At 54.2% G+C, this 14,769-nt stretch overlaps 1 protein-coding gene and 7 non-coding genes across 8 annotated transcripts in view; 5 read left to right on the forward strand and 3 right to left on the reverse strand.

The window, feature by feature from the left end:
- LOC120249060 (collagen alpha-1(I) chain-like) overlaps positions 1 to 11,520 on the forward strand; it is a 14,718-nt gene extending 3,198 nt beyond the window's left edge. The window contains exons 2-9 of the mRNA XM_039257546.1: positions 265 to 502; positions 743 to 1,036; positions 6,269 to 6,557; positions 7,151 to 7,333; positions 8,630 to 8,688; positions 9,713 to 9,766; positions 11,094 to 11,227; positions 11,506 to 11,520. Of these exons, the coding sequence (XP_039113477.1) occupies positions 265 to 502; positions 743 to 1,036; positions 6,269 to 6,557; positions 7,151 to 7,333; positions 8,630 to 8,688; positions 9,713 to 9,766; positions 11,094 to 11,227; positions 11,506 to 11,520 (1,266 nt within the window). The remainder of the gene's footprint in view (positions 1 to 264; positions 503 to 742; positions 1,037 to 6,268; positions 6,558 to 7,150; positions 7,334 to 8,629; positions 8,689 to 9,712; positions 9,767 to 11,093; positions 11,228 to 11,505) is intronic.
- On the forward strand, positions 1,040 to 1,113 carry TRNAT-AGU. Its single transcript has one exon. It is a non-coding gene; the product is annotated as a tRNA-Thr (tRNA).
- On the reverse strand, positions 2,310 to 2,382 carry TRNAF-GAA. The gene has a single exon. It is a non-coding gene; the product is annotated as a tRNA-Phe (tRNA).
- On the forward strand, positions 4,459 to 4,530 carry TRNAA-UGC. Its single transcript has one exon. It is a non-coding gene; the product is annotated as a tRNA-Ala (tRNA).
- On the forward strand, positions 5,843 to 5,914 carry TRNAA-CGC. The gene has a single exon. It is a non-coding gene; the product is annotated as a tRNA-Ala (tRNA).
- On the reverse strand, positions 7,849 to 7,920 carry TRNAA-AGC. The gene has a single exon. It is a non-coding gene; the product is annotated as a tRNA-Ala (tRNA).
- On the reverse strand, positions 8,821 to 8,893 carry TRNAR-CCG. The gene has a single exon. It is a non-coding gene; the product is annotated as a tRNA-Arg (tRNA).
- A 582-nt stretch (positions 11,521 to 12,102) lies between the features above and the next one.
- Positions 12,103 to 12,175, forward strand: TRNAK-UUU. Its single transcript has one exon. It is a non-coding gene; the product is annotated as a tRNA-Lys (tRNA).
- Positions 12,176 to 14,769: the final 2,594 nt, after the last annotated feature.

The raw sequence follows: 14,769 nt of genomic DNA on the forward strand, positions 1-14,769 counted from the left end.
GGGGGAGGAGGGGGGGAGGACGGGGGGGAGGACGAGGGAGGAGGACGAGGGGAGGAGGACGAGGGGAGGAGGACGAGGGGGAGGACGAGGGGAGGAGGACGAGGGAGAGAACGAGGGGGAGGAGGACGGAGGGGAGGGCGAGGGGGAGGACGAGGGGGAGGACGAGGGGGAGGACGAGAGGGAGGAGGATGAGGGGAGGAGGAGGAAGAGAAGGAGGAGGACGAGGGAGAGGAGGACGAGCGGGAGGAGGAGGACGAGGAGTAGGAGGACGAGGGGGAGGAGGACGAGGGGGAGGAGGACGGGGAGGAGGATGAGGTGGAGGACGAGGGGGAGGAGGACGAGGGGGGAGGAGGACGAGGGGGAGGAGGACGAGGGGAGGACGAGGAGGAGGACGGGGAGGAGGAGGAGGACGGGGAGGAGGACGAGGGCACGCCGGCGCCCACCTCCCCGCTTGCTCGGCTGCTGGAAGCCCAGCTTGCCTCACGCAGTGTTCGAGGGGAGGGTGTGCCCTGGAGTTCTCAAAACCCACTGTGGGCCCCCCGCTGCTGCCGCCCTGTTGGGCCTCGGTGACGGGTGTCCCCGCGGCCCCCACGGGGCCGACTCCGGGGGGCGCGCCACACATTCGGGCCCGGACCCCGGGAGCGGAGCAGGGACGCCTGGAGGCGCAGGGTCTGGTGCGTCGGGACGCGGGGGTCCCGGGGACTGGGCGCCCCCCGAGGGTCTGAGACCGCCCTCGGGGCAGAGGCAGCGGGAGAGGGAGAGGGTGGGAGCCCCCGGTGCGGCGCCGCAGGCCTGGTCCCCCGAGAAAACGGGACCGCTCGGACGTGCGGCGCCCCTGCGGCCTCCGGGCCAGGGCCCCGTTGCCGCGGGGGGACATCCGCGCGGAGCCCCCCCTCCTCTGCTCGGGTCCACAAGGCCCTGTCGGGGTCGGTCAGAGGCCGAGAGGGGGCGCCACCCCGGGAACGCGAGGCGGTCCGCGCGGAACGCCCGCAGTGCACAACCCTGCCGACGGGCGAGCTGCAGATGGGCTCAGGACGTGGGCTCCGTGGCTTAGCTGGTTAAAGCGCCTGTCTAGTAAACAGGAGACCCTGGGTTCGAATCCCAGCGGAGCCTTGGCCCCTGTGGTGAACTTGCGTCTCCACTCGCCCTGCTGAGGGCTACCCTCTTCCTTAAACTTCATCTTTTGCAGCTTTTTTTTTTTTCCTACCATGGGCTTCCCTCCACACACTCCCCGACCGTCTCCACACACTCCCCGACCTTGGACAAGGAGAATCCCAAGACTCTGGAAACAAAACGGAACAGATTTTGGTAACAGCCACACACACAAGACTATATTAAGAAAGCAAAGAGCAATGCGATGATCTTAGCCCCCGTGTTTTTCTCCATGTGCCTTTTTGTGATGCGAGCCACCATGCAATGTATTCCAACCCTGATTTCATATAGTTACGTACGGATTGCTTGAAGCCGGGGAGGGAATTCAGACGTGGCCGTGAATTTTAGTAGATACTGGCCAGTGCTCTGGAGTCTGTAATTCAACTATAGATTTGTGGGGGCCCTGGCGGTGGCCGTGGAGGTGGTTGTATTGAATCCAAGATGTGCGAAAGCATACTGTGAATGCTGATTGATGCCAGTCAGTGCGGGCCCAGCGCAAAATGGGAATGGAAGGTCCCTTACTCCACAGGAGAGGAGGCCTGCGCTCCGCTGCCAGCCTGGCCTTGAGCTGTCTTCTCCACGTGCTGCATTCCAGACACCAGACTTGTCCCCAACCTTGGCGGGTGTAAAATCAGGGCTCATACCTGCTGTGCCCTAACAGAAACCCGGAAACTCTTCTGCTGCTCAGAGGCTGCGCCTTAATTCTTTTGAAATAAGAATGTGGAGTATAATACGCGTTCGTTCCCAAGGGCGTGTGTAAGCAATGGTTTGTGCCTTTCTCCCCGACATGGATTCTTCCTCTTCACTGTCCCTGTCTTTCACCATATAAATGGGTAAATAAAATATATATTTTTTAAAGGAGAGGGAAAATGCCTCTCCTTTTAAAAGTAGTTATAATTTAAAATGTTTAAAAATTAAAAGTAGTTATAAAATATACAATTTTTCTTTTCTTCCTTCTCTCTCCATCTGTTAATGTATTTTTCATTTGCATTAACATTGTGAATTAACAGCATGAATTTTATTGTTCACCTTTATTTCATACATCACTTACAAAACATAAATTCTAAGGTGTAATTATTGTGGAGTTACAAGATGGCAAGCGGATCTTGGGGTGACCTGAGCCGGCGGTCTAAGAAGATCAACAAAAACACTTGGACTGCCGAAACCCGGGATTGAACCAGGGACCTTTAGATCTTCAGTCTAACGCTCTCCCAACTGAGCTATTTCGGCTACCTGCAAGTGATGTTTCCTAATAATATGTTTTTCAGCTCTCAGATTGTTTTCAACTTCCCTTTTAAGAGATTTCAGATTCTTTAAGTGCAGTGGTCCAATACATGTAGCGACCCAGAAATTTGGGGGATCTATTGTCTTCTGCCTATATTACTTAGATAGATTCCTGGCAGGTGGGAAGGTGGGTGGAGGTCGTAGGGTTTCCTCGAAAAGCCTTTCTCCTCTTCTGCATCCCAGACACATCTCAGAAAATTAAGGAAACCAAAGAAAACATTTCGTGAGGTCCCTTACATAGGAGAAAATCTTTGTGACCCTGGGTCAGACAAATATTTTGTAGATATGGCACCAAAAGCATAAAAATTAGATAAAGTTAACCTCATCAAAACCCTTTAAATCCTGCTCTGTGAAAAACATGTTTAAGAGGACAGAAAGGCAAGTCACAGACTGGGAGAAAACGTTTGCAAACCATGTGTCTGATAAAGGATTTGCCTCTAGAATGTAGAAAGGGCTCTAAATAGTCAACAAAAAGAAAACACGATCTTAAAATAGACAAAATATTTAAGTAGACCCTTCTCCAAAGAAGCAGCAGGATGGCAAATAAATAAAAAATGCTCAACATCGGTCATTAAGGAAATTATGAATTAAAACCATAATGATACACCACTGTGGTTATAACTTGCTAGAATTTAAAAACGCTAAGCACACTGAATGTTTGCAAGAATGTGGAGGAAAGGAAACTCTCATATCCTGTTAGTGGCAAAGGAAAACAGCGCTACTTTGAGACACTTATTCGGTTTCTTAAAAAGTTGAAGATATATGTGGGGATGAGCACTGGATGTTATATGGAAACCAAATTGGCAATAAACTATTTGTAAAGAAAAAAAAATTGAAGATATACCTTCCTTATGATGCAGCCACTCCAATCTTAAGCATGTATCCAAAAGAGGAAAAAAAAACCTATCGTGTCCATACAAATTCTGGTACACAATTATTCAAATCAGCTTTATTTGTTATAGACAACAGCTGGAAAGAACCCAAATGCCTTTCAGTGGGTGAACTGAGAAACAAATTTGATCTATCCATACCATGGAATATTCCTCGTCATAAAATGGAATAAACTATTGATGTGTACAACACCGGTGAATAAATATGATGAGTGAGCAAAGCCCAAAAAAGTAAATATGATATGATTCCATTTGTATAAAACTTTAGGAAATGCAAACTAATCTATAGTGACAGGAATTAGATGACCAGTTGCTCGGGGTTGGAGAGGCAGGGAGGAAGATGACAGAAAGCGAACCCATAAACAGTTTCTTCCTCTCTCCCTCCCCTTCCCTCCCTCCTTCTCTCCCCCTCCCTCCTTCCCCCTCTGTCTCTTTCCTTCTCTGTTCTAGACTTGCCAGACAGCCATGGGGTTAAGACCATTTCTCCAGATACGGAATGGATGGAAGCACCAGGATTGGAGATCAACGATAATGACTTTCATTTTGCACATAGGATGTCAAAGTGCTTCCTCGGTTTTCCAGAGCAAAAGATCCCGGTCTTGAAAATGGCAGGTGGGAAAGACAAGGTTCCACTAGAGGATGAAGGAAGGGAATAAGTACAGACCAGAGACCCTTGAAGAAGTGGGTGGGTGTGGACAAGATGGTCAGGGAAGATTAGGTACAGTGATCTACGGAGGAGGAAAAAACCATGGAGAAAAAGAGAATGAAGGCAAGTGGAACTTCCAATTGGAGACTTTCCGTGTGAGTGGTTCTCAAAAACAAAACAAAATACAGGCAGGAGCACAGGAAAAAGATCTTCGAGAAGACTGACCCTGACCGGGAAGAACCTAGGAGCAGGAATAGAATTTGGATTTAGAATTTCTATTCTTGAGTAGAGCCAAAAAAATCAATTTAGAAATAGAACTAGTGGAGTTAACAAAATATATTTTTGGCGTGCGGGTGTCACATGCGCGCGTGCGCGCGCACGCGCACGCACGCACACACACACACACACACACACAAATAGCCTTGCCCAAGAATACAGATAATAGTCATATTTCCTAATATATCACAAAACAAAGAGCTTCTGCCTGGGGGTGTAGCTCAGTGGTAGAGCACATGCTTTGCATGTATGAGGTCCTGGGTTCGATACCCAGCACCTCCAAGGTACCTTCCTTTTTCCAATCTCCAATCTCCTTCAGGACAGGGTCGCCAGCCAAATCTGGTTTTCTGCCTTTTGTCACTTTTTTTGCCTGTTCACACGGAGAGTAAACATGATTGGCACAACATCAGAAGAAAGGGGAAAGTTGTTACTCAACAACCCGGAGTGCAGCCAACGTAGCCAGCCTTGTCACCCAGACTACCAGTTTACAATAGGAAGTAAGAAAGAGGAAGAGGAGGGAGAGAGAAGGGAAGCATGGAGGAGAGAAGGGGAGGGAGCGAGGGGGTGAGGGAGGGAGGAACAGCAAGAGGGATGGGGAGAGAGAGAGAGAGAGAGAGAGAGAGAGAGAAACCCAATTTCTTTAGCCTGAACAGCTAATCCTAAAGACTCAGCATGGGAAAAATTAGGGCGATGTGAGCAGCATCCCAACTGTCTTTGGCCTGCAAGCTGAAGCCTTAGACAAACCACTATTCATGAACCTTCATCGCACACCAGCAATAGAACATACGAATTCCAAAAAGGACTTTTGTTTCTTCAGTAAGAGCCTGAAAAAAAAAATGAGAGTAAGGAAAATCCCTTCTCGATCTGCATTAACTTTGGAGAACAAAGGAATGTTCACCCTCTGCAGTAGAGAACACCCGGCTTTCTGGTGACCCAGGTAAAGGAGAGCTCCTGTCTTCTAAGAGGTCACCCATGTCCTTGTTTCCTTCCCATCCCACTGTGTCTGAAGAAGTTGAAGGAGCACGAGGTGTGTGCTGTGGAGGCAGGAGACCCTCCCTGTCAGTAAACAGTGTTTCTGTTCGAAGAGTGTCCTTGGGGACGGGCGGAATTGATGCCCTCAGTGACCTGCACGTTCTGTGATCGCTTCTCTTGAAGTGGCCACGCTAGGAAGCCGCCCTTCAAGGAGTCTTCAAAGGATCACTGTGCTCTGAGGGAGCCCGAGCCAGAACCGCGAAGAGAAAAGGAAACAAAACTGCGCCAGGAGCTGCCTCCTCGCCCCCGTCAGGTCAGCCCTGGCAGCAGCTCAGGGAAGAGCAGAGCGCACCGCGGCTGGCTGGGGGCGCAAGGGAGGCCCAGCCAGAATTTCTGACGCAGGGAGTTGTGAGCAAACGTAAGAGATGGTTGTTTAAAGTCACTCAACGTCGAGAAGTTTGATACACAGCACTGTATAACTAAAATCGTCCCAGATTGACAAAAATAGACAAAACCAGCTGAGCAGGACACAAGTGGTTCCTCCGACAGAAATACGAGAAATACGACGCGGGCCACAGGTGCAGCTTACATTTTATAGGTGACCCCGGAGGCCCGCACGGCTGGGGGTGTAGCTCAGTGGGAGAGCGCGTGCTTCGCATGTACGAGGCCCCGGGTTCGACCCCCGGCTCCTCCACCTATGCTTTTTCGTGCGCTTGGCCACGCTTCCGGCTCCCATTAAAAACAGACACAGTCAGTGTCTTCCCTTCAATACCATCCCATCCCCACTCCGTGGGACTTGGTGCCGCCCCAGACACGAGCGTTCCCAGAGGAGAAACAAGCTGCCTCGACGCCGACCAAAGCCCCAAGTTGCAGCCACATCCACAGAGCCGTTTGCCGGGGGTCTCACTGGCAGAGGCCCTGCAGAGCAGGGCAGAAAAGAACAGAAAAGAGAAAAAATAGATCTGTGAAGTTTCCGAGATTTGACGAGCACTGTGCGGTCCAAGGTGCGAGGGCCGGTCTCTCCTGCTGCCCCAGCTCGACCGCACAGTGCCCCCCAGCGCGCCCCCATCTCGCCCCGAGCGCTCCCCCTGCGCGCCCCGACCGCACCCCCAGCTCGACCCCAGCGCGCCTCCAGCTCGACCCCACAGTGCCCCCCAACGCGCCCCCAGCTCGCCCCCACCGCACCCCCAGCTCGACCCCAGCTCGCACCACCGCACCCCCAGCGCGCTCCCCGGCTCGCTGCCCGGCTCGCGCCAGCGCGCCCCCGCTTCCCGAGGCGCCAGGACCTCGGCGGAGCGGACTCCCCAGGGGTTGGCAGGGGGCGCGCGGCCGCAGACGTCAGGGGCGCCCCCCCCAGACCCGCTGGGGTCTAAAGCATAATTTGGGAGCCGGAGGGAGACTATAAAGGACGGACCCTGGGGTCGGCGGCGCGGTTGTTTCCTTCCGTATGAACCTGACTCTCACACGTTTACACAGAACAGACACTCGAAGCCCCCCCAACCCCCACCCCCTCAACCTGAACGCCTCCGGGAGCTGAATCTCGGGGACCCTGCAAACAACGATTTAAAACCCTAACCTCCGACGTTTCCTCGCCGAACATTTTTGTTCTTAAATCTTTAGATGAAGGACACGTCGTGGCGCAGGACGCCCGGCGTCCCGGGGAGACGTGGCCAAAGGGGTTCGGGCGGGAATGGGACGGATGTACACAGTTCTTGGGTTTAAACAAAGGCGCTTGTCGGGGTCCGCGCGAACGGCGGGGGTGGAGGTGCCGCCTGTTTCCTGCGCGAGGCACGCGTGGGGGGGGGCTGCGCGCCCCTTCCGTCTCAGGAAGGCCGTTTGAGGTTTGTAACCCGGGCGTCGGGAAACCCCACGGATGCCGCCTAAACTCCCTCCTCGGAGAACACGGAAGGCGCCTCCTCGCCGCCCCCAGATCACGCGAGGGCGCAGCGCGGCTCCTTCCGGGCCCCGGGCCTCCGCGCGGGTCGGCCACGCCCCTGTGGACGTCGCTTCCGAGCCGGCGAGCGAGTGGGCGCCCTTCTCTTCGATTCGCTTTGACTCCGGCTCGGCGCCCAGCAGGGGAGGCAGCTGAGCCCGCCTCCGTCCGTGCTGCCAGGTGAGGGTTCTCCGGACACGGTTTGCCCTGCCCTTCCCGGCCGTGGCCTCGCTGGGTTTGGGGTGCAGCCCTGGAACCGCCTCCGGGAAACTCTCAGGCAGCTGCTGAATAAAACCCGTCCCAGGTAGCGAGTCCCCCGGGGGGGGGGGGGCGAGTGGGGCCGGGATGACCGAAGGGCAGGTGTCGCCTGAGCCCGCGGTCTGTCCGCCCAAGCGGGGGGGGGGGGGGGCGATCCAAGGGAATTCCTCCAAGGGCCTCCTTGCTCACCTTCTCCCTCTTCCCACTTCTTAGTAATAATAACTAATAATTGTTAGTAATAATAACTAATACTTATTATAATAATTATTAGTAATAATGAAGAAGGCCCTGTGCTCGGCCTTCTGTACTGTCACGTAGGGAGATCAAGGGCCAGCTGGCCATTATGTAAACGGTTAAACGCTGAACGGCACGCTTGTTAAAGGACGCACCCTGCGTAGACGGAGAAGCGCGGAGTCGAGCCTCCGGGCGCGGCCACGTGGAGGTGCCGGGGATCGAACCCGGGGCCTCGTGCATGCTAAGCACGCGCTCTACCACTGAGCTACACCCCCTCGCCCCGCGGCGACTTGGGGCCGCCTCGGCAGCGTCGGTCCCTCCGGCTGCGCAGTCTCTGGGCGGGATCCTCCCGGGGGAGAAACGCATTCTGACCCGAAGACCCCTCCCCGCCCCCCGAGGGCTGCCCGCGGCCGGACCCCGCCCCCCGCGAGCCCCGCGCCTTCTCCGCACGGTCCTTCTCTGCCCACGAGGTCGCCGAGCAGCCGCGAGGTGGCGGGGGACGCAGGACGCGCCCCGAGGCCGCCCGGAGACCGTCGGTCCCGGCGTGCAGCTGGGACGAGAGGGGGTTCGTTCACAGCACGCGACCCACACCCAGCGACGCGCGTGTGTGCGCGTGTGTGCGCGTGTGTGTGCGTGTGCGTGCGGCACGGCTTCGGAGACGCGGCAGCGGCTTTGCTGGGGCGCCGCCGGGGCTCTGGTTTCGGGGACGGACCACGAGAGGACACGCCCGGCCCCACAGCGTCCGCAGTCTGTCTGTCTGTGCACCGGGGGGGGGGGGGGGGGGGGGGGGGGGGGGGCGCTGGGAAGCTGGGAGCAAACGGCGACACAAACGCGCCCCCGTGACCCCTCCCGAGGCCCGCGTGCGTCCCCGACTGTCCTCAGTCCCAGAGGCGCGGGGTCGCCGCTTCTCCCTTTACGCAAAATTCGGTGCAACTGTTACGCAGATGCGAATTTGGGGGGAAATCCTAACCCTTGTGGCCGCAGAGCTCCCGTTGTTACCGCCCTGGAGAAGCCCGGGGCTGCGACTCGCACAGGGCGAGGAGGTGACCCGGGGGGGGGGGGTTTGGGGACGAGTCTGGGGGCCGGGAGGGCAAGTAGAAACCGACCCAGGCCGACAGCTCCGTCCGGCTGGAGTCAAATGAAAGAGGAACGTCTCTTACTCAGCAAGAAAGCAGCGACCACGAAGGGACTCGAACCCTCAATCTTCTGATCCGGAATCAGACGCCTTGTCCATTAGGCCACGCGGCCGGCCCTGGCGGCGGCTTCCAGCCCCACAAGCCGAAGTGCAGAAGGTTTCTGTTTTCTAAGCTAATTTTGCAGCTGGAGGAGGATCCGGTTACCAACATTCAACAAACAACCCTCCCCGCCAGGCAAAAGGAACAAAACCCCATCTGGGATCCCTAGTGACCGTCACTCAGATCAGGTGCGCGGAGGGGATTCCTCCAAGGTCTCCGTCTCAGTCGCTGGCAAAGACCACTGGGGGGGGGGGTTGCGGGGGAGACATAGCCGCCGCGGGGGCTCTGACCCCAGGCGGAGGGCGGGCCTGACCTTCGGGCGTCCCTCAGAGAAAGGGACGGACGGTTGTAGCGAGGGCGCCGCGTCCGAGGGGCCGGCTTGCAGGCGGTGGAGACACTTCACCAGAACTCATTCGTGCCGGCACCTTTAACAGCCGGACTCCGCACCCGACGAGGGGAGGGCCCGCCCCACTGGGGCGGGGTGCTGGGTCCCCCACCTCCGCCGGAGGCTGGCTGGGTGCGAGGTGCCGACTCCCGAGTCCTCCAAGGTGGGAAGGGGCGAGGGCGCAAACCGCGTGCACGAGACCCTAACAGCCCGAGGGCTGCGCGCTGCGCACCCCCCGGCGCGTTGACCCCGGCCCCGCCCGGGGCCACTCGGTGTGAAATGGGCGCCGCTCCGCTGTCGGGGGAGGAAGGACGAGACCCCCCCCCCCCCACGACCTCCTGAAGTGAAGCAACCGCAGAGCCTCCCCGGTCCGCACCCCCTCGGTTTCTGGACGTGTGAAGGCAGAGCACTCTGCTCTTTTGCTGTGTCCGGCACCCTCCTCCCCAGACCGCAGGCCTTCGCCTCCGCACCCGTCGGTCCGTCGCCGGGTCCCCTGGGCAGGTGGGCTGGGTCACGCTGAAGAAGCATCAAGCTCGGGACGGGCTGTTCTGACTTCCACGGCTTTACCAGGACAAGTCACCATTTCCGAGACCAGCGGATGCTAAGTACCAGGGCCTGGCCCAGGCGGGTCTGGTTGGAACAAGGGGATGGTTCCAGATGTTTCCTATGGAACTGACTCAGTTGGAGACCTCTCCGGAGATGGTTCCGTGAGGAGCCTGGATGAGGACCCCCTGAATCCCTTTTTGGGAGGCTGAGGCCACCAGGAGACCTGGGAAGGAGCCCCGCACAGAACCCCGCGGGCGCGAGCTTGCTCACAGGCGGGGATGCGCTCAGCTAGGCTTCCTCTAATCCTCCCTTGTGGGTTTCGTGCTCAAGGAATAGCAGACCGAGACCCCAAAACGCCACAGATTTTTAAAAACTGGTTGTTTTTGTTGTTCAGTTTGCGGGAGGAATGGGTTCAGAGGAGGGTTGGCGGACTGAGCAAAGACACTTCTTTCTTGCAGAGAAGACGTGGCCGTCAGGACGGGGAGACTGTCACAGAGGTTTTACAAATGATACTGAATAGCTCATAAGTAGCTTTTGAAAAGCATATAAACTTTTCTTTATAGGGATGATACCATTTCTCTCCAAAGCCATTCCGGGCTTCTTTCTCTGAGATTTTTATCCGATGTGCTGCAGGCATTTCTTTAAAATTTTTAAATATTTCCAATGAAAGTAATTTGTGCAGAATCCAAGGAGGACTGGGAAGCGTGGAATTCCTGTTCTCGACGCATCCATCTGTCTGGAAGGCGTCCGTCGTCAGGAGAGGCTTCTGTGGTTTTGAAAAAGGGTTCTTCCTTCCTTCCTTTTCATTTTTATTTTTTACTAAATCAGACCACCTGCCAAACCCCGGATCAAATATCAGTTTACACCTTTAGAGCAAGAATCTCCCAATTTGGCCATGTCAGCCACTGCATTTAGGGCCTAATAATTTTCTTAGCTTTTGAGTTTGGAATGTCCTGTGAGTTGTGATTTGAACCGAACGTCTGCTCACTTACGCAGGAGGAATTGTCTGCAGCCCTGAAGATCTGGGCACTGACCCGACTTGTCTGTGCATGGGGGGGGGGGGGCAGTGAAGGACAGGATAAAGAAAATCGGGTTTTTCTACCCCACCCGCCGCCTGCTTGCTCACAGCTGGGGAAACGGTGTGGAAGTCACCTGTGGTCATCTTTTCTGATGTTGCTTCTTTTTGTTCTTTTTCTTCCTTGCTCTTCAGTCATGCTGAGATTGGAACCAAATATGAAAGTGCTGGTTTAGGTGGAGCCGCCTGTTGTTGCCTCCCGCCCAGGGTCCTCTCCTCGGTCCCCCGTGCTCGGTCCCCGTGCTCGGTCCCCCGGCTCGGTCCCCGGCTCGCTGGCTCTGTCACAGGTCAGCCGCGCCCGGGCCTGGATACACCCTGACTTCCAGCGAGCGCGGCGGACGGTGAGAGAAGACTGAGGGGGAAGAGATGGTGAATTCGGGGGGGGGGCGGGGGGAGACAAATAAGAGGAGGAAGGGGGGTTGAGGAGGAGGAGAAGAGGAGTAGAGGGGAAGAGGAGGGAGGAGGGGAGGGGGGAGGAGGGCCAGGAGCGGGAGGGAGTAGAGACAGGGAGAAGGAGAATCACAGGGAGGACAACGCGGCTCAGACCGAGTTTGGTCTGGAAGGAGCGCAGGTGCGAAGACCCCTCGCAGGACCCCTGTCCGTGCCCCCCCCCCCTCAGGTGCACGCGTCCTGACGATTACGTGTTTGGGGAGGGAACTCGCTGGGTCAGCGCCACCACTTCTGAAACCTCTGGGCCGAGACCACCAGGGAGGAGGCGCCGCCCTCCAGGCCGCCCCCCGCCCCCGACCGTCCTGCGGCTGTCCCGGCTCGGCTCGCTTGGCCCGGCGGTTCCCTCCACCAGCAGAGGGAGGGGTCCCTCGTGGAAGCTTCTCGTGCATTTTCAGGCTCTGCCTCCGTCACGGTCGTCCCCTCCGACGTGTCAGGTGCAAGCGGAGGCCGTGCGGGCCGTGTGCGCGTTAACGGGAACCGCGCAGAGCAGGTGCGTGTCCAGCAGCGCGGTCTGAAGCCTGCCGGCTTCCTGGAGGAGACTTCCACCTCTGGTTCTGAGCAACTGGGGTGGGGACAGAGAACAGGGAAAGAGGAAAAGGTCCCGGAGATCGTAATGTCTCTCTCAAAGGGCACTTCTCAGTGATGTTAAATAAAGATGTTCTTTAAGAGCCAGGACACAAAATAGTTGAGAATTGCCCCAATGTGCCAACGAATATTAGATGTGCCGACCAATATTAGATACTCACAGAGGGCAAGTAGCGCATGAGCCTGGATAGCTCAGCTGGCAGAGCATCAGACTTTTAATCTGAGGGTCCAGGGTTCAAGTCCCTGTTCAGGCGCAACCCTTCCTGTTTTGCCCTAGATAATTTCCACCTAGCACCCGAAGGGTTTGGGATAGAAGGGGTCTACTTGCACAGGGACTGGCACTTTGTCTGCTCATTGATTTATAGGCACCATCTCTATAGAGATTGCTGGCCTGGAGATTCACATTTGCATTTGGTTTTTATAGAAGAGTCATCAGTTGACCTGAAAAAAAGCAATCAAAATTTCTGAACTCTAAAAGGAAGAAAAAAAATTGAAACAGAAAAGTAATTTGAACGACAGTGGCTATCTCATCAGAAAGCACAGAGGCCAGAAAAAGGGGCACATTTTTAATTTATTTTTTTAATGTTTATTTATTTTTTGAGAGAGAGACATGGAGTGTGAGCAGGGGAGGAGTAGAGAGAGAGGGAGACACAGAATCCAAAGCAGGTTCCAGGCTCTGAGCTGTCAGCACAGAGCCTGACTGGGGACTAGAACTCAAACTGTGAGATCATGACCAGAGCCAAAGTCGGTGCCTAACCAACTGAACCACCCAGGTGCACCCCCCCCTTTTTTTTAATTTTAGAGACAGAGTGTGCAACAGAGTGTGCAAGCAGAGGGGGGGGCAGAGAGAGAGGGAGAGAACATCCACCAGGTTCCCCACTCAGCGAAGATCCTGAGGTGGGGATTGATCCCACAACCCTGGGATCATGCTGAAAATGAGTCAACACTCAACCCACTAGCCACAGGCATTCCATGATGGCACATTTTCAAATGCTGAAAGAAAAGAACTGTCAATCCAGAATACTATATCCAGGGAAAGTACCCTTCAGGAATGAAGGGATGGAGACGTTCCAGATCAAGGAAAACTAAGATAATTGCTCTCAGCAGAACTACCCAAAACAGTGGCTCCAGTAAGTTCTCCAAACAGACAACGATACACGAAGGAACGTTGGACGTCAGGAAGGAAGAAGATACATTGTAAGCAAGAAACATGGTAAATGCAATAAATTCTCATCATCTTGAGCTTTCTAAGTTAATGTTTAACAGTTTGAAGGAAAATGTATAACATCTGAGTGGTTCTAATGTATGTACAAGAAATTGCTGAGACAATTACATTATAAATGAGGAAGGGTAGAGTGGTAAGCGGGGGGGTAAGAAATTACAGATCAGGCAAAATGGTGACACGAGAACACTGTGGGACAGTAACTCCATATGATGTAATTCCTGGGGCAGCTGCTAAGAATCTATGCAAAGGGAGACAGTTCAAAATGCTATACATAAATGAAGATGGAATACTAAAAGATGTACAAGTAGTCCATAAAAAGGCAAAAAAAAAAGGAACAAAAAGTGAAAAATGCAGAACCAAACAGAAAGCAAAAAAATAAAATGCCAGGCTTAAGCCCTAATGTAGCAATAATTATATTAAGTATAGATAGCCTAGGTACACCAATCAAAAGACAGATATTCAGAGGGTGGAGTAGAAAACATGACCCAACTCTATGCTGTCTACAGAAAGCCCACTTTAAATATAACTACATAGGCTGAAATTATGAGGGTAAAAAAAAGAGATCATGCAAACATTAATTGAGGGACAGCTGGAGTAACTAAATTATCAATAAAGTAAACCTCAGGACAAAGACTATTAACAGAGACCAAAAAAGACACGATATAAGGGTAACAATCATACATCTCCCAAGATGGCAGAGTCGTGTCTGATACGCACGAACCAAACCACAGAGTTGCAAACATGTGGGGAAAAACTAACCACTGGGAAACCTGAAAAGAAAAATGGACAAATCCACAACTATAGTTGAAAACTTCAGAACCTCCCTCAGAGTAATTGATACAACAACCAAACAGGAAATGATCAAACGTAAAGAAGAACTCACAGTTGAGTCGGAGCCCTGCATCAGGCTCTGTACTGGCAGCTGGGAACCTGGAACCTGCTTCACACTCTCACCTTCTGTCTCCATCTCTGTCTGCCCCTCCCCTGCTTGCACTTTCTCAATCTCCCTCTCTCTCTCTCTCAAAAATAAACAAACATTAAAAATTATACACTATGGCCAAGTGGGGGTATATTTCTTGGGTACAAGTATGGATAAATATTTTCATTTTTATTTGTTTAAGATGGTATTTTTAAGTAATCGCAACACCCAGTGTGGGGCTTGAACCTACAACCTTGAGGTCAAGAGTCACATGCCCCACCAACTGAGCCAGCCAAGCACCCCTGGAAAAATATTTTTAAAATCAATCTGTGGGTGGCTCAGTCGCTTGAGTGTCCGACTCTTGGTTTCAGCTCAGGGTTCCTGGGGTTGAGGGTCACTCTCTGGGCTGACAGCACAGAGCCTGCTCGGGATTCTCTCTCTCCCTCCCTTTCTCTGTGCCCCTCCCCCACTCATACTCTCCCCAAATAAATAAATAAACATTTTTTTAAAAAATAAATAAATCTTGGGGCGCCTGGGTGGCTTAGTCGGTTAAGCGCCCGACTTTCGCTTAGGTCATGATCTCGCGGTTCGTGGGTTCGGGCCCCGCGTCGGGCTCTGTGCTGACTGCCAGCTCGGAGCCTGGAGCCTGTTTCAGTCTGTGGCTCCCTCTCTCTCTGACCCTCCCCTGCTCACGCTGTCTCTCC

Source organism: Hyaena hyaena, unplaced genomic scaffold (genome assembly GCF_003009895.1).
Source record: "Hyaena hyaena isolate Hyena2069 unplaced genomic scaffold, ASM300989v1 scaffold_637, whole genome shotgun sequence".
Lineage (NCBI taxonomy): Eukaryota > Metazoa > Chordata > Mammalia > Carnivora > Hyaenidae > Hyaena > Hyaena hyaena.